The 25,710-nt window shown below is 42.4% G+C and overlaps 1 protein-coding gene across 7 annotated transcripts in view; it reads left to right on the top strand.

The window, feature by feature from the left end:
* NRP1 (neuropilin 1) overlaps positions 1-25,710 on the top strand; it is a 138,791-nt gene that overhangs the window by 49,400 nt on the left and 63,681 nt on the right. For all 7 annotated transcript variants that reach the window (XM_029236902.1, XM_029236901.1, XM_029236900.1 and 4 more), the window contains 4 exons: positions 6,405-6,586; positions 12,715-12,942; positions 18,840-18,995; positions 21,017-21,183. In XM_029236902.1, coding sequence (XP_029092735.1) covers positions 6,405-6,586; positions 12,715-12,942; positions 18,840-18,995; positions 21,017-21,183 — 733 coding nt within the window. The remainder of the gene's footprint in view (positions 1-6,404; positions 6,587-12,714; positions 12,943-18,839; positions 18,996-21,016; positions 21,184-25,710) is intronic.

Raw genomic sequence — 25,710 nt, 5'->3', positions numbered from 1 at the left:
GGGCAGCCACCACCAACTGGAAAAAAGTGCAGACAGTGTCGAGAGCGTTTTACTTCGTGCAAATACGCATAAACACACGACAGGTAGAGAAGTGATAATGCTGTGGATTAGAAGTTAGACTCACGGGGTGTATGGAAAGTACTACTAGAATAGAAGTAAGAAAAACTGAATTTTAGAAAGTGTTCTAACAAATGCAGATGAGCCCCAGGTCGAGGCTAATGTCCTACAGCCCTGCTCATAATCCACAGAGTGTGCATATGGGAAGAAAAAGATAATATATATATGAACAAATACATCTCTAGGAAAAATATATGCCATTATTTTAATGAAGCAACAATTACTTTATAAACCTAGAAACAAACTTGAAAGGGGACTATACCAATGTAATAAACAAAGAAATATCAGTTCACGGTACAAATTTTAAAATTTTGTAGGGATTTAGAATGACTTTCATAGAAATTGGTATTTGACCCTAGGCCCGGGGGCTGGAGGGACAGCAGCCAGGTCACAGCCCAGCCTCTCTGTTCCTCTGAAAGTGCTGCGGGATTCTCCGCTGTTCCGCCAACTCAGGCCCTCTCCCCAGCTCTGAATCTAGGCTTTGCCAGCTCCATCCTGGGAGTGCTGCACCAGGCTGGCTCCAGACTTGGGGGTCGTCAGAAGGTCCTGCCCTTCCCACCTACCCACCCTGGGGATGCAGGCTCTACCTCCGCCCCGTCTTTAGTGGAGCCATCTGTGTTCAGGCCCAGGGTGCTGGCACTAGGGAGAGAACGAAATTACAGCTACCTTTCAGCCCCACTCCTATTTCTGTTGTCCAGACTGGGTTTGGGTTCTAGCCGCGTGGTCCCTGAACATTAGCCTGAGCTGGAGGGCCAGGACAGCTCCAGGAGGAATCCCACGCAGTGGCCACCATCAACTCCACTGAAACTTTCAACTCATGTGACTCCTGAAAGGCCAGGGCTCCCGCTGTCTCTGTCTCTATCTCTCACATGCACACCTGCACGTATACCTTTGCAAACACCAGGATTCTTGTTTGTACAGCTCTAAGCACACTGTTAAGAAGACCACCAAGGAAGTGTTCATTGATGTGGCATTTTCTAGCAACATTGACCAGTTGACCAGTTGTTCATGACTAATTCTAAAATAATAAGCCATACCCATCTCCCACCCTCAAAAAATACGTATGAAAGGGAGTAACAAGAGCAGATACTAGAATCAAACTTGTCCCAGACTGGGCAATGTGGAAAAGATACTAATTATTTCACTCATGTGTCTCTTACCCGGTGCTTCTACTGCTCTGGGCTCCTTCTGAGATGGTACCACCTAATAATCTCCCTCCTGGGATTACTGTAAAGACCGTGTTAGACAATGATCTGAGAGTATATTGTAACAGGGAAGTTACTATACAAATGGCAAGTATTACTGCCAGCATTTCAGAAAGTATGAGATCAAATCAGATTCACTTTAACTTTCTAGTACTCCCCAAAAATGTATCACACAAGGAGCCTCATTGATCCCATTGTTTTAAAAACAAAAGGCAAAGCCTTTGATTTATTTCCAAATAAAACATCAAAAAAGATAGTGTTTTCTGAGCAAGAAATATAAAATTGTTAGCTGGGCAGTAAGGTATTGATTTGCTACTTCATACATAAGTAGTTAATGCTTTCAAAATAAATTTGGTTAAGAAAGAGTACTTGTCCATTGTAAAAATCTTGAAAAATACAGAAATAATAATACAGAAATAATCTCCCTACCCAGAGATAAACACTTGTTAATAGCTTGCATATTTCCCTCCTGTTCTTTTACTTCATATGAATGAAAATTGAGGATATACTGTGTAAAGTTTTTTTCACTTACTTATCATAAGCATTTTTCCTTTGTTATAAAAAATCTTTTGTTGAACATGCTTTTTAATGGCTGAATAATATTCCTCAATATGAATGTACGTAAATTCCTTCTTCTTCCTGTAGGCCTTATTTCCGTTTTTCCCCATTATTATAAAGCTTCAGGCAATACTCTTTGCATACATATTTGACATTATTCCAGATTATTTCTTTTGAATAGATTTCTAAAAATGCTTTTACTACATGAGTCTATGAACCTTATAAAAGGCTTTTCATATATTTATCTTGATTAGAACCTTGCAAAGAAGCCAGAATGGTTAGGGGGTGGGTCATATAAAACTGCTCAGAAACACCGATGCGAGCTAATTGGCCCCTCCATACTCCATCATCGTATATTTTTATATCCAACTCCTCTTTCTAATACTCTGAGGAAAAAAAAAAATCTGTTTTCTTCTGGGGAAGAAGGAAGGTAATTCTTGGACAACAATACAGTAATCGTTTACAGCTTGTTCAGTTGGGATAGCTATTAATGCCTTGTGTAAAATAAACCAAAGATCCAAAGAAACACATTTTTGTAGGTGAAAATTATGTTAGCCAACATCATTTCTCACTCTGGTTTATGATGTCAGGTATCGAATTTCTCCATTATTGACGTACGTATGCGTGTGAGGGGAGAGCCTCTTGGAAGGAGATTAAAAAGACACCATTACCTAAAATCCCCCTTCCTAACAACTCGAGAATGTCCAGAAGCTGTGAGGGGGTTGGTACGGTAGCTCCCCATATAGACAACACCCTGTAGAGGATTCGGGGTTTTTTTTCCCATTAACAGACCCCACCATAGAGTCAGGGGTCATCTGTACTCACAGGAGAAAACCCGACTTAAGTATAAGTGTGCTATTCGTCTATTCAGCACCGCATACCTAGAAAGCCTCCCAAAGCACTCTTTAGTGACTGAAGACATTTCTCATTTTCCCATCACTTTTCCCTTTCCTTGGCCATTTTCCTAAAACCATAATTCAAACTTTCCAGAAGAAAGAAAAAAAAAAATCTCTGAGTAATCCTTTCAAGAATTCTTAGAAGGAAATCTTTATTCTTTTATCACTCTTATGGGAAACTAAACTCGTGATTAGTATTAGAATTCAAAATGTTTTCACCACCCACATATACCTGAGTAGTGTGAGAGCAGGGGTTATGGAAGCAAGAAGGCGTGGGGCCTGAGAAGCACGAGCTTAAAGCCAGGGATACTCATGGAAGAGCCACCCAGGGCCGCACACCCAAAAACTGAAACCTTGAGAAAGTGTCTTTAATTGTAAGAAGCTTAGGTAGAGAGATCTATGCCTTATTCCCAGTAAACGTGGGCTGCTTTACCATTATTAGTGCAGAAAGGGAAAGGTTTAAGGTAGAAGATTGATGAAGAGAGATGGGGAGTGAGGGGGAATTCCCTGGTGGTCCAGTGGGTAGGACTCCATGCTTCCAATGCAGTGGGCCCGGGTTTGATCCCTGGTCGGGAACTAAGATCTCACAGGCTGCGCGGCACGGCCAAAAATAAAATTTTTTTTTAATTATAAAAAAGAGAGGGATGAGAAGATGGCTAAATCCATTTGATGTTGGTGTTCCTGTGATGAAACGTGGGGAGGTGAGGTCTGAGGAAGGCTTTCCTGCACAGGTGGGCGGTGCACTTTGGACCCAGACGCAGCCTCTTGGTCACCTGGAAACATTCTTTTTTCAGAGCCGGGCTCCAAAGGGACAGACGGGTTAACTTTGTGATCCCTCCTCTAGCTTTTATGAATTAGATTCCCAAGATTCCCCAGATCTCCTCCCGCAGCCTGAGCTTGTCGGTTCGGGGGTTCGGGATGCGAGTCGGATAGGTACCTCCAGGCTCACGTGCTCAGGTCTTTGGTTCCAGGACTGAGGATCTTAACATCCCAAGGAACGTGGTGCTTGCCGCGCCGGCAGCAGTAACAGAGCAGTGCAGCCGTCTGGGGGATCGAAATTTGCAAACTCAGGATCCTGGGCCTCAGGCCAATGCAGGCGGGGTGCGTCGCTGTGGCGACACATTTAGTCTCTGGGGAGGGATGCTGGCACACCAGCTGCATTCCTGGCACCACGTTTGCCAGCGAGAAACTTATGGGGTGGAACTGGTCTCAACTCCAGAGGGAGAAGCAAGCTGCTTTCTTAACTTCCTTGGCAGTATCACCCTTTGCAATTTTTACGCATACACCCTCTTGAATATTTACATGAACTGCTATCTGTGATACATTTGGGGGTCCTGTTGGATGGTAGAAAGTGCTAAAATGATAGCAGCATCCCAGTTTATAAATGTAACTATTGTATCCCCGAATAATCCCATTGCCTAAAATTGGCACTTAAGATGCGATGATTTATCTCTCGCTGGGTAGAGCATCCAGTCCCTCTGCCCCTTTTCAAAATAGCTTTTACTGTTGCCAAGGGGAGAGTCTAGTATTTACTACTAGAAGATAATGTGAATTAAAAGACTGGCTTCATCCACTGTTGTAATTCCCCAGTAGTGTAACAGCTGAGCTCTGTCATACCTGGGAGAAAGGTCTCCTCACAGAAATGCCCTTACTTCTTCAGAATGCCTGACCCACCTCTCTCATTTGTGTCTGGAAGGCAAAATGCACTAGGATGTGGCCACTTAGTATTCAGACCATGTCGAGATGCAAGTAAAAAGCCTATAGAGCAGAGCCGGACGCACAGTCACCAGGCCAAACGCAGTCAACGGCTCAAATCACAGTTAAATTATAAGCAAGCGTGGGGCAAACCATGCAGACCTGTCTAGTCAATGAAGCAGCAGAGATAAAAGGAATTACTGCGTAAATGCCAACTTGTGAGGCTTTCATGAGTACAGAGATGGGGTTCTTTCCAGCTGCCCTCAGTTGACTATAAAAAGTCCCTGAGGATTTTGAAGGTAACGCTGTCTTCATCCTCCTCCTTTGTCTTGTCTTAACATGCAAAGCATCTCCCAGTGTCTAGAGAAACAAACAATTCCTCTGTGTAGCTCCATAGTTTTGCAAAGGGACAGCGATGCTAGCCGGCCAGTGATTTTACTCCTGGAATCAGCAGATGCAGCAGAGGAAATTCAGTTACTACAATAATTCACATACACTAGTGCTTCATTCATTCAGTGTCAGCTTTATTTTCTTCTTGATATACACAAAGCTGGCACAGTTTTAACTGATGAGGTAATGTCATTTTTAATTTAGAGAGCCTTAAGCTATCCACTTTAACTCTTGATAGCATCTTTGCAGTTGTCTCGTGAGACTTTACATAAACATAAGTCATGTGTCCTGGACAGTTTGAAAAGGATTGCTAAGGATGACATGGGTCATCATGAAGATTTCCCACACTTTGATCTCTTTTAAATCGCCAGATACAGTTTATGTTACTGCCATATTTTAGCCATTCCTGAAATTAATATATCCCAGGACTTTTGAACCAAGTTAAACACAGAAATAATGTTTTGCAATGAATGGATTGTAATGTCTTCGCGTCAGTTCTAGAAGAAGTATGGAAGACAAATCAGATTATCTGGCTCCTAGGTGACTTGGCAAATAAAACGAAAAGAAAGAGCAAGACACTGAGAAATAGATAATGCCGAACAAAAAAAAGTCTTCCTGTTTTCCTGGGGGAATGCTAGTTTATTGGAGATGGATTTCCACCTTTTAGTGAAAAAAATGGTCCAGACACATGCGTTATCTCAGTGCAATCTTTAGGGTAATATTTTATTGCTACTTCCTTCATCATTTGTCTGCTTAGTGTATTATTAAACCTGAATTTTAAAAAATCATATCACTTTGATGATTTCAAGTGTGTCATATTTCCATTTCAAATGACAATATTCCTTTAAAGGTAATAAGGCTGGTAGTAAATAAAGTTACTTTCCATTTTTAAATAAACTTTTTTCTTTGAAGAGATTATGTTCTGCAATTCAAGTTGTAGTTTGGGGAGAAGATGATCTGTGTTTTGACCACAGTGGATACTGAGAGAGTTTTTTTTTTTTCTAAGAAGCCTGGGGCTTAGTGGAATTGAGTTAAATAGTAAAGAATCTGTTTATTATTCTGTGGCCATATGTTTAGAGGGTCGCTCACAGAAATCAAAGTATTATTTATGGAGAGCTCCAGCCAAGGAGACATTTTGAATTCCTAAAAGAACTTCACAGTTTGAAAAGAATGCATAGCATTATGTATTGACAACCCCCCAACCCCAGACAAAGGAACACAATTTAATAAAAGAGAATTGTGCTCATGAGATTTTCCTTTTTCTTGTTAATTGGTTACTTTAACTGACATTGTCTGCAAGTATAATGGACACCATTATTCTTAATAGTTCTGTGTTGCCAGATGATGTATATGGACATGATGTAGTCCATTTTAATTATTTCATTTTGCTAGACTTCTTTCCCTCTCCATGAAATCCAGCAGTGAATGCAGATAGCAGTTTTGCTCCTGACAGATGGTGGTGGAGAATGCTGGTTTCTAAATTACTGAAATTAAAAGGACTTTTCTCGTTATCCTGATGTTTTCTTCCATCTTTGTGTCTTAGGTATGACTACGTGGAAGTCATCGATGGAGAGAATGAAAATGGGCGTTTATGGGGAAAGTTCTGTGGAAAGATTGCCCCTTCTCCTGTCGTGTCTTCAGGGCCATTTCTCTTTATCAAGTTTGTCTCTGATTATGAGACACACGGGGCAGGATTTTCCATACGTTACGAAATTTTCAAGAGAGGTGAGTAACTTACAGGAGAACAAGTGTGACTAAGTGGTCATTAACATTGCTTGAGCTCGCAAGAGACAAAGTGAAAAGAGAGACAAGGAGTAACGTTTTTAAACTTTTGGTAAAAAGTCATATATTCCATTACAAAAATGTTGGAAAATACTTTAAACAAAGGAAAATTACCCAGTGTATGGAGGAAGCATGTTTAAAAAAACTTTTAAAATGTATTTTAAGCATCACAATTTCATCATTGTAATATGCTGACCAGTGTTTATAAGGTATATACTCTGTAAAACTCCTTGAAGAACATTTATTCTTATCTTTCCTATTCAAAAATAAGTTTGATCTACTCTTGAAGTTTCATTTCTTTAGTTAAAAATGCATGAGTCCCTCTTACCTTAAAGTCATGTACATCTTCTTCCCTTTTTTTTTTTAACACCTCATTTAAGTTTATTCTTTTTTTTAACATCTTTATTGGGGTATAATTGCTTTACAATGGTGTGTTAGTTTCTGCTGTATAACAAAGTGAATCAGTTATACGTATACATATATCCCCATATCCCCTCCCTCTTGCCTCTTCGCTTTATTTTATTGCAAAATTCAAAACTGGTATTTCCCAGGAAAAGCAAAGTGCTAGTCCACTAGCCTTAGAGTTTCTAAAGCTATTGGAAGAAGAAGAGGCTTTCTATTGATGGGAGGCATGGTTGGGGAAAGAACTTCCTGGAGGAAGCAAAATCGTCATGCTTTAAATGGCATTCCCCTTCCAAATTAATTATCACTTGCCCCCTGCAGAATAATCACTTACTGATCTTCAGTCACAATGGTACATATTGGGATGGGATAGAATCTGACAATGCACAGTCTCCCAGCTTTGAGGAATTCAACACACATATCAATTGATACGAATTGTAGCTTTACCTGGATGTCACTGTTTTTCACAACAGCCTGTAGGTTCCTGCTGTGTGCTCAATCCATCCTCCCCTTTTAAGTGGACATTAATGTGCGGGAGAACTTCCAGGGACAGAGGCTCAAGATTTAAATGTATTGTCCTGGAATATAGGAGAAAGAGCTTTATTTAATAGAAAAAAAATCCAGCCACACCAAATACAAAAGCCTAAGATCCTCTGGGTCGGTGGCCACCGAGAATAACGAAAAAGAGAGTTTTAAGTGTGTCTGGGAGCATTGGCACAACTTCTTTAAATGTCAAAGAAATCTGGTACAGTCCCATATAAATATGGATAGATGGAGAGAACTTTCTTCAGAAATTCATCTGGGCACGTGCTCAGAAAACCTTTAGTAGAAATAACAGCAGACATAGGACCTCAGTGTGTTCACATGATTACATATGGACATATTTCCTTGTGTTGAGAGCTGTTTGACCTATCTAAATCCACGTATGTGTATGTACACACATGCACAAACACACGCATTTGCTTGCTGACCTGCATGTGACAGCATCAAAGAAAGAAAGTGTCAGAAAAGGAGGCAAGAATAACTTTTCATTGTCAGTGTTTCTCAAAGATCTGAAGATGGTGGATGGAGAAAGAGCGAGATCCTTCCTAAGTCATTAACAGTTCTTCAGCTTCCTTCCAGATGAACTCACCCCCACACTTCTGTTAGTCTCAGATGCACCGTGCCTTCCGCCCTTTTTTCCCCTCAATGCCGTCCTTGAGACTCGAAGCCTTATTTTCTTCTTTCTCTTCTTGCCTCCCTACATCCAATATGGCTGCCAGTTCTTTTGGATTTTCGTCCCAAAGCCTCAAAAGAGTCATGGCTTCAGAAATCTTGAATCACCTTGCTGTACACCTGAACCTGTTATAATCTTGTAAATCAACTATACCTCAGTTAAAAAGAGAGAGAGTCACAGCTTCCTTTCCACGTCCTCTGCCGTTGGCCAGACAAGCCTGCCTTGTGGTTAATCCCCATGTTATCGTATCCTAGCACAGCTTCTCAAATAGTCATCAAACTACTGTCCCCAAAACACCTATGGCAGGTGTCTGTCACCTGCTGGGTCAAGTCCTCCAAGGTCAAGCTCAAGCCTTGACATCAGCTGCTCCCAACCTTCCCCGCTTCACTCTTACAAACCCACAGCCTGGCTTCCTGCCCCAGGTTGGTGTGCTGAGTGAGGTGCAGCAGACCTGCATGTGAATTTTGATTTGGCTACTGACCGTCTGTGTGAATGTTCAGAGCTTTGGATTCCTCATCTGAAAAATGGATGACAGTATCTAGCACAGGCTCTTTGTGAAGATCAACTGAAATGAAAACATGTAGCCAGTGCCTGTCCCAGAAGATGCATCCAGTGCACACTAGCTGTTACAATGATTATAGATAAAGGGGGTGCTTTATCCAGATTTCACAGCCCTCCCTCTCTTCTGGTTTAAGCCTTTTAACCTCCATGGAAACCAGACTCTAAGCTTATTCCTCTTCATTAATGTACTTTTTATTTTCCTGCGCTTGTACCCAGCTTGTCCCTTATAGACACACACACAAATATACACATATACAAACTGTATGTATATATATATATATATATATATATACACACAAACACACACACACACACAACTGTGTTTCACTAACCAAATGTTTTTCCTAAGTAATCCCAAATTTCTTCATGTGTGTATGTATCATTTCCCAACTAAATTGGTACCACCTAAAAAATGCAAAGAAAACATCTTTCTTTCTCACTCATTGCACATATTGTAGTCCTTATAGATACTCCATAAAATCATGAACTAGGAGAATACATTCACGAACACATAGACAGGTTCACGGGCGTTCTTTCCTCTAAAGCCATTTAATGATGTTATAGAATCTCCATTCTTTTGAAAACATAGCACTTCTTCCAGGCTGCAGCAATTTCAGGTTTCCTCAAAACACATAAATTAGACTAATCATAGTTGAACCAATACATTAATTTTTCATTTGTTGACCTTGAGGTTTTCTGACAGTAGATCACAGAGCCATTTCTGCATCCCTGGAGCTGCATTTCTAGAGGACCACCTTTGCCTGACAGGGGTGGCCAGTCCTTACCTCTTCCCCATGCTTCCTGGAGCCCCCTGGACACCCTAGTCCTCTCCTCGGGTACCACATTCCCCTTCTGCAGGTCTCTTCCCAGATACTAAAACCTTGGGCTACCAGCCCTAAAATGATTTCCATTCACTGGAAGAAATTTCTCTAGGAAACCCCAGCCTGCACACCTCCCACTCTGCCCCTGTCCTTCCCTGGGTCTGGGTCATCCAGGCCCAGATGCTGGAAGAAGCCGTATCCATTTCCCGTGGGTCTCAGTGCGGGGGTGGGGGGGGCAGCATTTATTGAGAGCGGGATTGGTCACTTCATACATTATTTGACTAAAAGTCTGTACATTTAATAATAATTCCAAAGAGAATATTTTAGCTCTTATCATTATCCATCCTTATGGTCCTTAACAACGAAATGTGGGATGCCTATGGCTACACAGGATGCTCTCAGTCTTACAAGTAGCCGGGGAAGCATGGTGTCACTGGCTGCCAATGCTGTGTGTGCCCCCCTCACCCCAGTAGCTCACTCACTCCTGGGCACACCAGCTGCTCGCCCTTAGTCCTGTTTACGGCTTGTGTATTCACCATGGGATCCCTCAACCCACTCCCACCATCATCGTTTTTGGGGAAGTGCTCACTCAACTGTGGCAAACTTACACAACAGCGATTAAGGAACTGAGTAAAACAAATTTTGATGTATAATGGAGGAAGTAGGAAATTACAGGAGCTTTGAGTTTGAAAGGAATTTTTTTCAAATCCTAAAGCCCACCTCCCATTTGTGATGCACAGAATCTGAGGACCAGGAAGGTTAAGAGGCCACAGAGGCTACACAGCAGGTCAGTGATAAAGGCAGGACTAGAGCTCAGAGTTCCTGGTGATCCATCCAGCCGTCTTCCACTTCCCCATGGAATGTCCCCAGCCTTTGTCAAAATACGTTAGAAAACCTGGGCTAGCTTCTAAAGGGATCTGGGGCTTCCCTGATGGTGCAGTGGTTGAGAGTCCACCTGCCGATGCAGGGGACATGGGTTCGTGCCCTGGTCCAGGAAGATCCCACATGCCGCGGAGCGGCTGGGCCCGTGAGCCGTGGCCGCTGAGCCTGTGCGTCCGGAGCCTGTGCTCCGCAACGGGAGAGGCTGCAACAGTGACAGGCCCGCATACCAAAAAAAGATAAATAAATAAAATAAAATAAAGGGATCTGACATGACAAGGATATACAGTGAAAGCATGGGAATTTATTTGATTTTGAAATTATGCCCTTAATTCCTGTCATATTTTTTCCTCTCATTAAATCTTAACCTAACCTGGGTAATTTTATTTTTTTAAGAAGGAGAAAATATTGGAACCTGCATTAAACTCTCCTGTTTGCTTTGCCAGCCAAATCCCCAGGGAGGAGGTTGGAGGTCTCCAGAGTCACTGTTCCTACATCTTGGAAATCAAATTCTAAAGGGTTCCCAATTACCTACATATAAATGACTTTGTCAATTAATGACAAATTGGCCTAGTCGTCTCAGAAGCCACCAAATAGCTTAGAAGCATATTATAAATTAGACGCACATTTCACAATCTCTTTACCTGAAATTGACATGGCAAAATGCCACATGGTAATAACTTTTTAACCAGAATCAAATAGATAAGCATTCGAGGCCGTCGTGCTAAAGGGTGAGCCCCATCGTAGAAGGCTTGGGAAGGTATTCAAGTCAGAACTCTACCGACCAGGTTTATTGTGCCGTCTACTAAGTAGTCTTCGTCTCCAGGGCCATGGCTGTCTAATACGTGCATGGGGAGAAAGCGATTGATTTGTTTTTTCAACAGGCTGCCAGATGCGCTGAGGAGGAGATTCAGCTTACTAGCCCTCGCCACTAAAAATAGAGATCTGCTAGTTAAATTTAATGTGTATTAATGCCTAATATGTTGCCTTTAGTACTTGGCACTTTGGAAGAATATTTAGTTAAGAACAAGCCCAACAAGCCTCCTTATTTAGAGTTGAATCCTTACACTTCCTCGCAGGGTCCCCATCAGTGAGGCAACAGTCCGGGAAAAGAATTGTTCAACTGAACATCTCCAGATTGGATCCTGAGATTCAAAAGGGTCAGGTCATCTCTGTTTCCCAGGGAGCCCTAAGAGCTCTTTGACAATCAGGGCAGCAGTGGTGGTGATAAGGGGCAGAAGCTGACAGGCTGATGTCCCTGTCCATGTAGATGGGCAGTTTTCAGTTGTGTTGTGAATAGCACCCTATTCAGTGCTGATTCCATGAACTGAAATTGTGTTTATTCATGTAGTCATAAGGATGACTTGCAATATATGTAATTTAAATTACAGATCACTGTAATTTGTTGTCGTGATAACACTGAACCGTCATTTAAATTACACGTTATAAATATATACATTAACGCATACACATATATTAACATTTTAGAATGACCTCCTGTACTGTATCTGATACTTTGGAGAAGGTTAGGATGTCAACATTGGTATCAGGTGACTTGTAGCCACAGGACCTGCATCCCAGTTTACCATGCCCCCACCAACACCCACAGTTTACTGGCACACCTGTGTCAACACCGTTCCAAATGAGTCACTCACCCTGCGTACATGTACGAATTACCTTTCACATTTGGTTTGTCAAAGAGGCAGAGGTCACATCTGGTAGAGTTACTGAGTCATTGGTGTAGGAATCTGAAACCCAAACTCCCTCCACTGAATTCTCTCCCTCGCCATTGTAAATGTTCTATTTCACCAGTAAAGGGCTGTCAGCCTCAAGATTTAAAGATTTAAGCTTGAAGGGGCTGTAATTATTTCTCTAGGGCTCTGTCGAGATTTCTGTAGCTTAGTCATTCAATGTTCCCACATGATTTTGTATTTGTCATTTTTTTTTTCTCTGCAACAGCAGAAGTTTTAAAATTGCTCCACACAAATGGAAAACTAAGGTGAACACAATAAATCTGAACTTGACTTTCCATACCTATCACCACTGCGAAAAGGCTGAGTAAGGAGTGATTAGGGCCGTGATTATAATGGTGGGCTTTTATTAGAAAGATAAACCGTCTTTGCCCAGGTTATTTCTTGGGAAGGTCGTTTAAGTGGAATTTTCACTTTGCTCCTTTTTTCTTTTACTTATAGGTCCTGAATGTTCCCAGAACTACACAACACCTAGTGGGGTGATAAAATCCCCAGGATTCCCTGAAAAATATCCCAACAGCCTAGAATGCACCTATATTATCTTTGCACCAAAGATGTCGGAGATTATCCTGGAATTTGAAAGCTTTGACCTGGAGGCTGACTCAAATCCTCCTGGGGGGATGTTTTGCCGCTATGACCGGCTAGAAATCTGGGATGGATTCCCTGATGGTAAGAATGGCAGGAAGCACCCCCAAAAGGGAAGGATCTGGGGGAAGGGTCCTGGGATCCTCTTACAAGCATCATGACACATGCATCGCTTTAAAAAGTAGCTCAAAAGGAGGAGGCAAAACAAAGCAAAACAGTAACTTTCTTTATGCAGAGCCATGACGAAATATTTGAGCCCAAAAAGACTTGGTAACTTTCTAATCTAATGCCTTCATTTTATAGATGAGGAAACGGAGGCCATAAAAGTCTATGCAAGGTCTCATAACTATTTTGCTGACAAAATTGGGACCAATCCATGGTTTTCCTGACTTAAGTATTTTGCTCATTTCAATGACTTGCCTATAGGTCATTAATTCATAAACTCATCAGAGGGTGAGCTCTTAAGACATCAGTTAAATCAAACCATTCATTTTGTAAATGCAGAGACTAAGGGCCAGAGAGGTTAAGTACCTGCTAAAGTTTTAACAGTGAAATATGTGTCTGTTATGCTACCAAAACATTTAGAAATTTAGGAAAGGAAGGAGGAGAACATTTGGACATTCCTCATTTAGATGGATTCCTTGTCTGCTCTCTAGGGAATTTTTATCTTTGGGGATTCAAATCGCCTCAGTACATCCTTGGTACACCTTGTTCCTATCATCTGAATTCATCGTCCATTCAAAAAATATATTTATTGAGCACCTGCCATGGACCAGGCACTGTTCTAGCCTCTTGGCAAACAAAGCAAAGATGGCTGCCCTGTTTAGATTCTACCAGGGGGAATGAGGATAAACAGGGCACATTACAGACAAATGAAGTATGTGTATGGAATGTTAGAAGATGAGAAGTGCTATAAACAAAGAAAAAGAAAAGAAGAAAAAGTAGAGTAAAGGCATGAGAAGAACTAAGGTTAGGGGAGAGGGATGGGGGGAATTTTTAAATAGGGCAGTCAGGTCAGACCTTATTAAGAAAGTGAGAGAGATTTGAAGGAGGCGGGGGAGGTGGCCATGTGGCCAGCTAAATGAAAGTTCTCCATTTCAACCCCTGTGAACTAGAAGGTGAATGGCAAAAATACACACCCAAGTTCTGAACAGAGGGAGATAATATCAAATAATTTGTTGCAGCTGCATTGCTTGTCTTGTGTTTAGTCTGGTTTAATAGTAAGATTTCTCTGGAGAACACACTGCACAGATCAGAAAGGGTGGCTTGGAAGTTCTTACAAATCATGCAATTAGAACTTTGGAGCCATCTATGAAATAGTCAGATATTATTATCAAGATGGAGGAAAGAATATTTAAGTAAACTGTAAACGAAGAGCTAGTATAATGTGAAAGAAATTGCCTTTGTCTTTGAAATGAGATGAAAATGATCGGTGTAATTCAGTTTAGGTATGTTCCTCAATAGTAAAAAACACTGGAGAAAATCTGGGTTTAGAGAAAGCTTATGTTGTCATTGGAGCACATGGCTGAGTTATCATTACTTTAGCCTCTTCTTTGCTTTTTTACCATATAAATAGGGTTATGATGATCTTACCGGAACTCCTTCATTAAGTAGTGAGATTTGCCCAAACAGAGCACTGATTGATTTCCAAGTATTCAATCCGATAATTAGGAAAACAGTATTATAATAGTATTGTAATAATAGTTGAAACATTTAATAATGGGTTTATTTGTTCACAATCCAAATTTGCAGCCTTCTTTTCTAGAACTTATATTTAAATTGACATCTGAAAAGAAGGTCCAATCAACCAACTTATGTAGAAAGAAGCACATTGTTATTAGTGTCAAGGGTTTTCCAAAGTAGTAATTTTCTGGCTCTAGAAAATCACGGAGTTGAAGCGAAGAACAATTAACAATACAGGTTGTCAGCCTTGCAGTTCACTCATGTTTTAAACTATGCTGTGTTTGACTTATTCCCAGAGAAAACTGGCTTTGGAATATGAAAAATGTGATCGTGTATTTGTTAGTATTTATCTGGTCTCGTCCAGCGTACAACAGCATCACAGCTCACTCTTTTTTAGGCAGAATGAAAGACTGTGTCCTCTTGGGTTTTTTATCAGTGGCACTAGGAACATTTTTGTCATGTAGTTCAACACATAGAGTTCCTTGCCAGCAAAATCGCTTTTAGTCTTTGATAGCCTTTCCAAAAACAACAACCAGAAGGTGCTGAAGGCTTGTAACCATCAAGTGATTTTATGTTGCATTTTATCATAAGCAGTGAATTAGATGACTGAGTAATTGAAAGTGACCCATTGATTCAGATTGACTTTGAAGAGAAGCAGTTTACTCCAAAACTTGAGATCCCAGGCATGCACGTGGCAAACCCCACTCCTCCAGCTAGCACTCTCTTTGAAGCAACATAGATTCCCAAGTAGCGGCTCTGGAGTCATTGGTGGAAGTTTACGTACGGTTTGAGAGCCATGAGCTAAGCATGCCTGTAAATGCTTGTGCTGAATTATGGAACCAAACACGAAGGCCTAGCTCACAAAACCTGGGCGCAGATGAAGCCAGCTGTCCATCCAGGCTGGGCAAAGAGTTGGAACTGAGGCTGTGACCTACGCTCCCCAAATTATCAATGATTTTAGGAATAAGCATCATGAAAGCTGGATTGAGTTCTGTTTGGTTTTTATTTACTTTCATATTAAAATTAACCTTCTAAAATATAAAATATCAATTATATAAATATAAAATATCAATGATATCAACCTTCCAAAATATAAATGACATAAATGTTGCAAATTCTTTTCTCTGGGGAAACGTTGCAAAATCCAGATATTCTCCACCAAAAGGTTTATGCTAAGAAAAGTAGATGTAGCCTATCTTGTACCTTCTCAAAATGATCCCCTTTCTTGTTTATTTATTCAAAATACCTCTTTTTAAAAGTACCTCCTTATAGTAGATTGTTGCCCTTTTTTCTCATTAAAAAGTGGCAGAAAGCCAAATTGTCTGATTCTGAGGTAGGGTTATAATTAATGGAGGGATTAGTGGGAAAATACAAAGAATGGGCTTTTGCCATTTCCTGTTGCAGGTGTATCTTTCAAACAGCACAAATCTTGTGTTGCCTTCACACCTGAGAAGCTATGATCATCGCAGGCCTGCTCTCCCCCAAGAGAGAGCTTAGTACCTGTTGCTTAAATTCTCCAGTCGTTCTATTTTTGAATCATACTTCTGTTTTTGTGACAGTTTGAATTCATCTCCTAGGCCTTTGGCTCCACAATAACCGGAAGTAGGGAACCCAAGAGCTGTGGTCATGTAAATCCACAAATGCGCGCATACACAAGACAGATGAGGGTCTTGCAGCCGCTGTGGCTCAGATCAATATTGCATTAGCTTGCTAGGCTAAGGTCTCGCTGTTGTTCAGGAAAATTCAATACTTCTTTGTATTATAGTCGAAAAAGGCTTTCACTCTCCTATCTTGAGGGCTCCTAAAGAGAGTTGCATGCTGCTTGCTGTCCCGGGGCAATATTCAAAAGGACAGAAGGCAGATTTACGCGGCATGTCTTCAACATTATAAACCAGTGAGTCATGGAGACTCTCTAAATTCTGAGTCTGCACTAGACAAGTTCTCTTCTGTTTGCTCTTTCAAAGAGACTCCACCTCCCGCCCTCCCCAGAGGAACTGGTGACAGCAGAGGGGAGGGGAGGGAAGGCAGCCGGAGCTCGGGGTGGTGAGGGCGTGACTGCAGCTTTCCTTGTGTGCTTGTATTCTTGGTAAGGTCAGTGGCTGTGGCGATCTGAGAAAGGCCCCCAGGAGTAAGGCTGTAAAAGTTTGCCCACAAACTCAAGAAAAAGAAAGTTATGAAACCACAATAATGGAATTTAAATGAGGGAAAAGACTGAGGGAGGATGAATAGACTCTAAGCCTCCCATTAAGATTACAGACAAGAAGTGGGATTCTTTTTGAGGAAAGGAAAGACCTGAGTTTATGACTCCAGCAAGATATTTTCATGCATATGTTGCTGGCAACTTTGCGCTCTTAGGGGAAGGGGAAAGTGTTGAATTGGTGATAGAGCCACATTCAGAATGAAGAAAACTTGGCGAAGAGCTAGTACTTGTTGTGGGAGAATCTGTGGCCAGGATTAAAGCCAGAGAGAAACAAAAAGCGGTGAGAGTTTCATCTGAGATGCTGTCTTCTGCCAACTGGGAAACCTGATATCATGACCTTTCCCCTCATTCTGCAGAGCCACTGTCCACGACCACGTGGTGCCCTATGTATCCGTCCTCTAAATGGGCAGACACCTTGTCCTCTTCGTAATAAAGCAGTTGACACACACAAACATTTGGGTGCTAGAGAGTGAGGCGTGACAGTAGAGAGAGAAATCGGTCACATCCATTACTTTGAGCACGTGGAGAAGTTATCAGCTATTCAAACTCATCATTTTGCGCTAACTCAAATAGTAAACCACTTTAGCTTAGTTTTTTTCCTTTCTTTCCTTTTATTTTTTTAAAGAGGGTTGGCCAAGAACGGCAAACCTGTTAGCCCAGGATCCAAGCACTCTAAAAAGCAGGGTGCTCAGATAGCCACCTGCCAGGAACTCAGCTAGCATGTGGGGCTCCAGGGAGGGCAGTTCGCGTGGGGTTCACTTTCTCGAGCACACATGAAGCTTCACCCAGCTCTCACCAGCCGCCTTCTGCATCCAAGCAGCACACTCCAGCCTGGGAACCCCACCTTCCTGCCGAAGGCCCATCCCTCCAGAGAAAGGTCCACCTACTGTGCCTCCTTGAACACAGCAATAACTCTTAGTTGAAAGGCACAGAACCACGGATTTCTTGGAGGGGAAAATGGTCCACACCAGATTGTCCTTCAAAGCCCAAACCATCTGGTATGTTTTTACCATATGTGCAATAAAAAAAAATCTAGAGAAAAGGGGATTTTTTTTTTTTTTTTTGTCTTGCTGCTGATCTGGACTGGGAAATGGAAAGATTTTCCAAGCCCAGGGGGCTTCCACACTGTCTATAAGGCAACTTACAGTTGCTAATTGCCACGGTTGGTCTAAAAGCACTTCAACAAAGGGATGGCCAGTATAAGCCAAATAACAACTTGACTTGATCGCCAATCAGTCAGTGTTCCCAACCTTCTTCTGCCTCAGTTACTACCTGTTTCCTGGTGTGCAGTCAAATGGCTGCTTTGCGTCATCTCTTCGTCCCTGGACACAAGTGCAATGCAGTCACCTCTCTAAGGTTTGGGAGATAAAAAACTGAGAAGTCAGAAAGACTCATTTTCTTTTGTTTTGATTACAATTTGCTATTATGTGTAAGTTATTGGTACCTATAATTTCTAAATTTTTTGTTACAATTATGAATTAGTCTTCAGATACAGCCCTGATTAGGACATAATCTACTGTCCTTTGTCTAATTCTGTGGTGTTCGTCATAACGAGGCTCCAGGACTGAAAGATGGAAAGAGGAAGGGGGTGGGGGTCACCCAGGGCTGGGTCAGACCTTGGTACTGCTCTGGTGCCAGGACGGGTTTCCAGAACATTCGCCAGGATCCCCTCCTAGGGTGGGGGCATTGAGGACAGATGACTCCAAGAGCCCCCCCCAGTGGGTGATTACAAGCTGGCTAGAGTTCCTGGGCGCCGGACCGTGTGCACCGTGCGGTCCTGGAGATGAATGCCAGGGTGCACTTGACAGCCCAAATCTCCTTTGCAATCAAAGCAAGATTTTCGATTTTGTTCCTGAAAACAGTCCTGCTCACTGGGGAAGGTGGTTATGCCTGTTATTGCCCTTCAGAGCACACTTGAAAACCCTCTCCGCAAACCCGATCCAATATGTTCACTGCAAAACAATTAGCTAGCGAAGACTTGCTTGGGGTAAGAAAACACTTCCGGGTTCCACTGGGACCCATGTTCACAAATGGTTCTGCTGGCATCTGCTGCAGAAGAAAAGGTATTTTCACGGTCTCTGCGTTTCTTCCTCTGCAGTTGGTCCCCACATTGGGCGTTACTGTGGGCAGAAAACACCAGGTCGAATCCACTCCTCATCCGGCATCCTGTCCATGGTTTTCTACACGGACAGCGCCATAGCCAAAGAAGGCTTCTCGGCAAACTACAGTGTCTCGCAAAGCAGTGTTTCAGAAGGTCAGTATTTATGCCTCTTGCAAAGCCCTGCGGTAAGTAGTCGCTGTTATTCCTCCTCACACACCTGTGGCCCTGTGAACACTACAGATGTGTTTCGTGAGTTGGAGTGCCCAGTATTTCTTTTTCTCTTTTAAATGGTTTATATGAATATCAATGGGAAGAACTCTTTGGGGTGCTTTCTTAAAACTATGTGCGAGAAGGCTGCATGTAAGCCTCTGAAATTATGGGAGAAAAAGTGGGAAACGGCAAAACTGTGCCTTGAAACAATGAAATATGGCCAGACCGCCTACCTGGTACCCTCCAGTGTATATTGGGCTGAGAGCCAGGAAAGGACAGGCATCGATCCTGGATGAGAAGAACCAGTCAGCATCAGTGGAGTTCATCAACAGGCAGGCAGGTAGAATGGATGGTGCGTGGTGGTTTGATTTGGGGAGACCCTGGTGGAAGCTGTTTTTGTTTTTCTTATGTGAATGAAAGCGGATATTCACGTAAAAGAAGCATGTTTTAACTTCTGCTATAACTTTCCATAAAAGAAAAAAAAAGTAATATGTTTTTTGTATCTTCTTAAAGTACACGACTAGGGCTTCCCTGGTGGCGCAGTGGTTGAGAGTCTGCCTGCCGATGCAGGGGATGTGGGTTTGTGCCCCGGTCCGGGAAGATGCCACATGCCGCGGAGCGGCTGGGCCCGTGAGCCATGGCCGCTGAGCCCGCGCGTCCGGAGCCTGTGCTTTGCAACGGGAGAGGCCACAACAGTGAGAGGCCCGCGTACCGCAAAAAAAGAAAAAAAATACACGACTAAGTTGATGTGGTCCCCAGCTCTTTTAAGAGCCCGAGGAAAAGAAACCTGAAAAAACAATGAATAATTTGTGTTTCATCAGTTTTAGCTGCCAGGTTGTAACGTAGCACAGGGAAAAGGCAGGGGAGTTAGGAGACCTGTTCTACAGATATGCTTGTATCTTTTCTACCAGATCTTACTGGAAAACAAAAAGGCCAATTAAACTTCAAAATCTTATCTTTACTTAATTTATTTGGTTAATCCATTCATGTATTTTTGTGCCATTTTATATTCCAAATAACAAACCTAAGCTTAAAAGTAGAAAACCGGTGAAAGAAAACCTTTTATGCCACAAACCTTATTAATTATGATAGAAAATTCAGAAAATGTGGAAATTTGGTTAGTTGAAGTTTTTCTGGATGGTTGAGAATCTTCTTTTTAATCTCTAAAGTTTTTTTTGCACTTTGGTACTTTACATATTCCTAAAATTGATTATTCGCTTCCCAGTATCATAGTTCATATTTCATTGTTTGCTGAGTATATGAGGCCCAATGGAATATATGTTTTCATGATTCATGGTCATCGTTGTGAATATTACTATTTATGCTGTAAAACTGTGGTGCTCTTTGGGACCCTATGATACTGCACTTTACCCTGATGGATACTGTTGTGTTTTAATAAAGTAAACCAAGGGTGTTAATAACTATGGCCAGTCCAGGGCAGGGGCATAACAAAGGGGGAGGCCTGGGTGCCAATTGCAAGGACTCTGAAAGATGGAGAGTTAAAGTCTACTTAGCCCACCAAATATGGGCTATAAATGGACAAAGAGTCTTTTTCACTTTTCTTAGATCTTAGAGGAAATAGTACAATTTTATTTAAATGTAACTCTTGATGTGTATGCATATGACATATCTGCATACATTCAACTTTGAAAATAAATCTGAATTTCCATCATTTCCTAAAAACTTTCTAATAGTATTTATAGTATTTATATCAACCTAAGCCCTGTTGGAAAAATAATCAACTGTGAGATCTTCATAGCCTTGCTTTTCAGCATTCTTGCCATGAAAATGCACGTATCGGTGCTACAATCCAATACGTCCCTCGTTGTCATCTTTTGTAAGACTGTGTGAACATCGAAAAGTCCGTTTTAGTTTTCCAGATCAAAAAAGGAAATATGCATCCTAGGTCCCCTTCGTTTTGATGACTTAGGGTCATTTTTTTTTTTTTTTTTTTTCCCCTTCAGACTTCAAGTGTATGGAAGCTCTGGGCATGGAATCCGGAGAGATTCACTCTGACCAGATCACAGCTTCTTCCCAGTACAGCACCAACTGGTCTGCCGAACGTTCCCGCCTCCACTATCCTGAGAATGGGTGGACCCCTGGAGAGGATTCCTACAAAGAGTGGATCCAGGTATGTGGCTTATACTTGGCACACTCAGGGTGGAAGATTTGGGTCATCTAAAACGGTTGTTGAAAAAAAGCAACGCCGTGACTAATGCCTTCCAACGAGAAGGACAGGGACCACCACCGAGTGTAATCACTTTGCAGAATTCACAGGATCAGAGAAAAGCAGGCCTAGATGACATCCCTGAAAATCCCTTATCTTCTCAGATACTTACATATGACTCTTACAGAATCTGAGCACAGATGTCTCACTTGGGTAACAACTAAAAGATCTGAGGGTTTTTTTTCCCACAACAGCCATACATTTTCTATGGATGTGCTTCCTACTTTAACAGATTTTTATTTCCTGAAGTCATTGTTTTGTAAGATGTTTTGTTTGTTTGTTTGCTCAGGGTAGGAGAAGAGCAGAACGGGGTTGAGGTTTACTTTCCCACACTGGTCCAAGTAGCACGTGCCCAAGAAGTGGTTTAGTTGAAGGTATTGGTCTCTGTGGATTACGTACAGACACAGACATATGAAATGTACACATCTCTGTCCTTAATAGTGATGTCGGTTCTGCTCTCCCCACTTTGCTCTAATATTCCCCTCCCTGCCTTCACCCTTCCACTCCCCACAGGCTCCCCTCCTCTGCACCTCCACGCGGACTCATCTCCAGTTCATCACTGGCACCACTCCCAAAGCCTAAACTTGCCCAACCTTGATGTCTGGATACTCCCACCCAAGGCCTGATGTTCATGTTCTTGACTTTTTCACCCACTGTCAAATGAAACATCATATCTGGCTGTGTGGGTTAAACTGTGGGCAAATTATCCAATGTTATTTGCTGAAGGATCCAGATTTCCTCTTCAGGAGAGTAGGCAGAGCCTGTCCTGGACTAATTGCGAGATATATAAAAATGACTAATTCCCAGGGAGAGTTTCTAAGCAAGAAAATATACCAGGATGATTAATATTACCCTACTTTCTAAATCTATGCCTGTTTCAGTCTGTTGAGCACAAATACCAGATTTTGTTTTACTTTGGAAAGGTCAATATTAGTTTAACATACACTTAAAGTGAAATGGCCTATTTCAGAAGGCTGAACTCACACTAACCTCGAAATGATAACACTGAGAAATGTGTAGAGGGTGAGAAAAGAAGAGGCTTTTACCTTGGGTGGGATTGCTGAATCCAGCTCTAGATTAAGTCAGAAATGAAATGAACTTGTCTACGTCAAAGTAGCTCTTGGAGACTTGTGTTTCCACATCCCCACACCAACCAGCAGTTCCATGTGATTGACAGACGTGCCTCTAGAGAGAAGCTTACATTTTGCAGTGCTAAGCATGTTTGCATGGTAATGTAGTTCTATTCTCGGCAGGATGGAGAACACTCAGTAATTTAGGGATGTTAGTCTTGCAAGAGTTCAGAAAATGTAACGGTAGCAATTCTTCTGGGCAAGGAATTCTGTGTCAGTAGATGCCTGGAGACAGAATGGGCTCTCACAAAGCATTTGTCAGCGGGACAGGGTTTATATCACTCTCAGGACTTGGGCACCATTTGAGATGGCCCCAGAAGAAAAATCTCAAATGGTCCAACTCTTTCTATCAAAGTATGGTCGGGATAAGATAAGTAACCCAAAGCCTCCAGACAATAAGGTTTCCTTTTTGCTCATGCCACCCCCCATCTCTGGCCGGCAGGGCGTCTGCCCCACATCTTCTCACAGCAGGACCTAGTTGGAGGGAGCGGCCGTCACCCGAAACCTGTCACCAAGGCAGAGGGAGGAAGGGAGTGTGGCCAAGCACGCTGACCCGTGAGGCTCCATTGAGGAGCATGACACCAAGTTCATTGCCAAAGCACATCCCACGGCCGGCCACGCTTAACTTCCAAGGGGCAGCAATTCCACACGTCCTGGAAGGAGGACAGCACAAATGACACTTGTGGTATTCATGGGATAGTCGCCATGTATCGAGTATTTCCTATGTGCCCCAACTTCTGCTGAGTACTTGACTCATGTTTATTCAATCCTCAGAGCAGTCCTGTGACAGAGATTCAGTTATCCTTTTTTTTTTGCGGTACACGGGCCTCTCACTGTTGTGGCCTCTCCCGTGGTGGAGCACAGGCTCCGGACGCGCAGGCTCAGCGGCCATGGCTCACGGGCCCAGCCGCTCCGCGGCATATGGGATCTTCCCGGACCGGGGCACGAACCCGTGTCCCCTGCATCGGCAGGCGGACTCTCAACCACTGCGCCACCAGGGAAGCCCTATCCTTATTTTTAAAATGAGGACCCTGAGGTTTGGAGATATGAGTAAATGCCCAAGGTCACGGGCTTGGAAGCAAGGTCTGTTGGACTCCAACACCTGCTTCTTTACTCTTCGATGTGCTTTATCTTTATCACTAATTCCTATATATTCAGGTGTATCTTGTGAAGCATCCGTCTGCAACCCTTTGTGCTTTTCCTCGTGCTGAGAAGCCTCACACCAGGATGAGCGGGGGCTTCCTGCTTCTAAACCAAGAATGGGGAGCCCTTACTCCTCAGCCCCTCCGGGACGTGGATGTCAGAGGAGCTCAGCGTCAGTTCACCTTGAGGGAAAATGATCTTTTTCTTCTGCGGGATCTCAGCGGGCTCATTTCCACACTAGTTGCGTCTGTGTACTTGGTGGGAGGTCTTAACATCCACCCATCACCTAATTATGAATAATTTCATGTGCTTCCAGCTTTTCTGAAACTCCTTGGAAGTGGCGGGCTTGTTTTCATTGGATAGATGTTTTATAAGTTAACCCACAAGCACAGCATAAGGGAGGCTGAGGGCAGGAGGTACATGCCTCCCATCACAGGACCATTTATTTGTACTTGACAGTCCTGTTTGTATGCACATCAGAATAAGGATGGCATTTGTTTTCTTTTTCGGCTTTGTCACATTTTGCATGAAATATACCCCACCAAATATGGTGCTGTAGCAACAAGGACAAACACTTGCATGTGTTAAATTAATAAGGCAGCCCTGGAAACTGACTCTCCCTCAAGACAGGAACAGTCTTTGGTTCAATTGTTTTCTCTAGGAAATTACCGAGTGACATAAAAAAACAATGCATCGTTAACCGCCGGTGTGGATGTCCTCCATGGTGCTTCCTGTGGGATCTGTTGTCTGGCAAAAAGCTTAAGAACCAGGGCAAGAAGCCCTTTAGTGAGGAGAAGCATGAAGGGAAGTCCCGGCTTGAACATTTCCACGTGGTCACATCCTGTTCTAAAGGCCACTTCATATCCTGAGAAGCGAAAACCTCCTACTTGTCAATTGCAGAGTTAATCACGCGGTGAGATTTGCTCACATTCTTCAGAGTATTCCATTCTGTTCCGTGTCCTAGAACTGCTGATCTTATTACTCATTTCATCTTTATCTTCTTTTGTTTCTGGTTAAATAATCAAGGATTCTAAGGAAAGACTCAGTGTATTGGTGGCGCTGTAAAAATTCTTAATTTTCAAGCACATTATTAGATCCCAAGCCATTAACCTCATTGACACTGAATTTCTTTTTCTATAAAATAAAGGTGACGTAGCCTTCTCCATTCAAGCTCTGGCAGTCTACGAGACTGTGGATCTCAGAAAAAAGCAGGCTCGGATTTTTCTTTTCAGATCTGCAAACTAAGTGTGTAGAATGTGTCTGATCAGAAAACATGTTCTCCTAAATCCTGGTGTAGCCATTCACACACAAAGCAGAATTTAATTCGTTAATTATTCCAGTGTTTTATTAATGATCGTGTTCACTGCACTGTAAATAGATTTATCCTTCTAGCTCTAATTAAAGCTCTTGGGAGTGCTTTCCTCAAAACAACTGTGACTCTGCCCTGATTAGAATGCCAGGAGACAAGAGGAAAAAAAGAAGTCAAGAGACATAATGCCTGGATGGGATATGAACTTTGTTGATCCAAAGAAATAAAAATGGCACTAGGGACTAATCGATTACTACACCCTCCAGTGACTTTAGAAATAGAATTACTTGACAAAGCAACTCAGGCTGAAACTCTGCTCATCTCCAAATTTGGTAATATTGTCTTTTGTGGGAAAAATTAACAGTTGGTGCTAGATTATTCATGCCTTCTCTTATTCCAGAGGAGCAGAAAGCAGTTGGCTTCTAAACCACATCCTGTTTGGTTTGGTCCATCAGCCCTATGATGGATTAATCCCACAGAAGAGAGTAATCTCCAAGAAGACCCTCTGTAGCTGTAAGAATACATCAGCAAGCCCCTTCTCTGTTCACTACATTTTCTGGTAGAAATATTCATTCTGAGGGATGAGGAGAAGGAAAGTTCCAGAAGAGAGAAGCTCACGCTAACCTCTGCGGAGGCTTGTTTCAGTGTTTTCCTTTTGCTTTACATGCATTTCCCTTTGATAATATTCCACATTTCCTAACTGGAGGAACTTTGAAAGCAGATACCAGTAACCAAAGGCCTTGGTGTAAGGAGTTGGGCTGAACTGAGTCAAAACGCACACACACACACACACACACACACACACACACCCTCTCTCTCTCTCTCTCTCTCTCTCTCTCTCTCTCTCTC

The sequence above is a fragment of the Monodon monoceros genome, unplaced genomic scaffold (assembly GCF_005190385.1).
Source record: "Monodon monoceros isolate NGI ecotype Baffin Bay Population unplaced genomic scaffold, NGI_Narwhal_1 Super_Scaffold_21, whole genome shotgun sequence".
Taxonomy (NCBI): domain Eukaryota; kingdom Metazoa; phylum Chordata; class Mammalia; order Artiodactyla; family Monodontidae; genus Monodon; species Monodon monoceros.
This window is presented reverse-complemented; position numbering and strand designations above follow the sequence as displayed.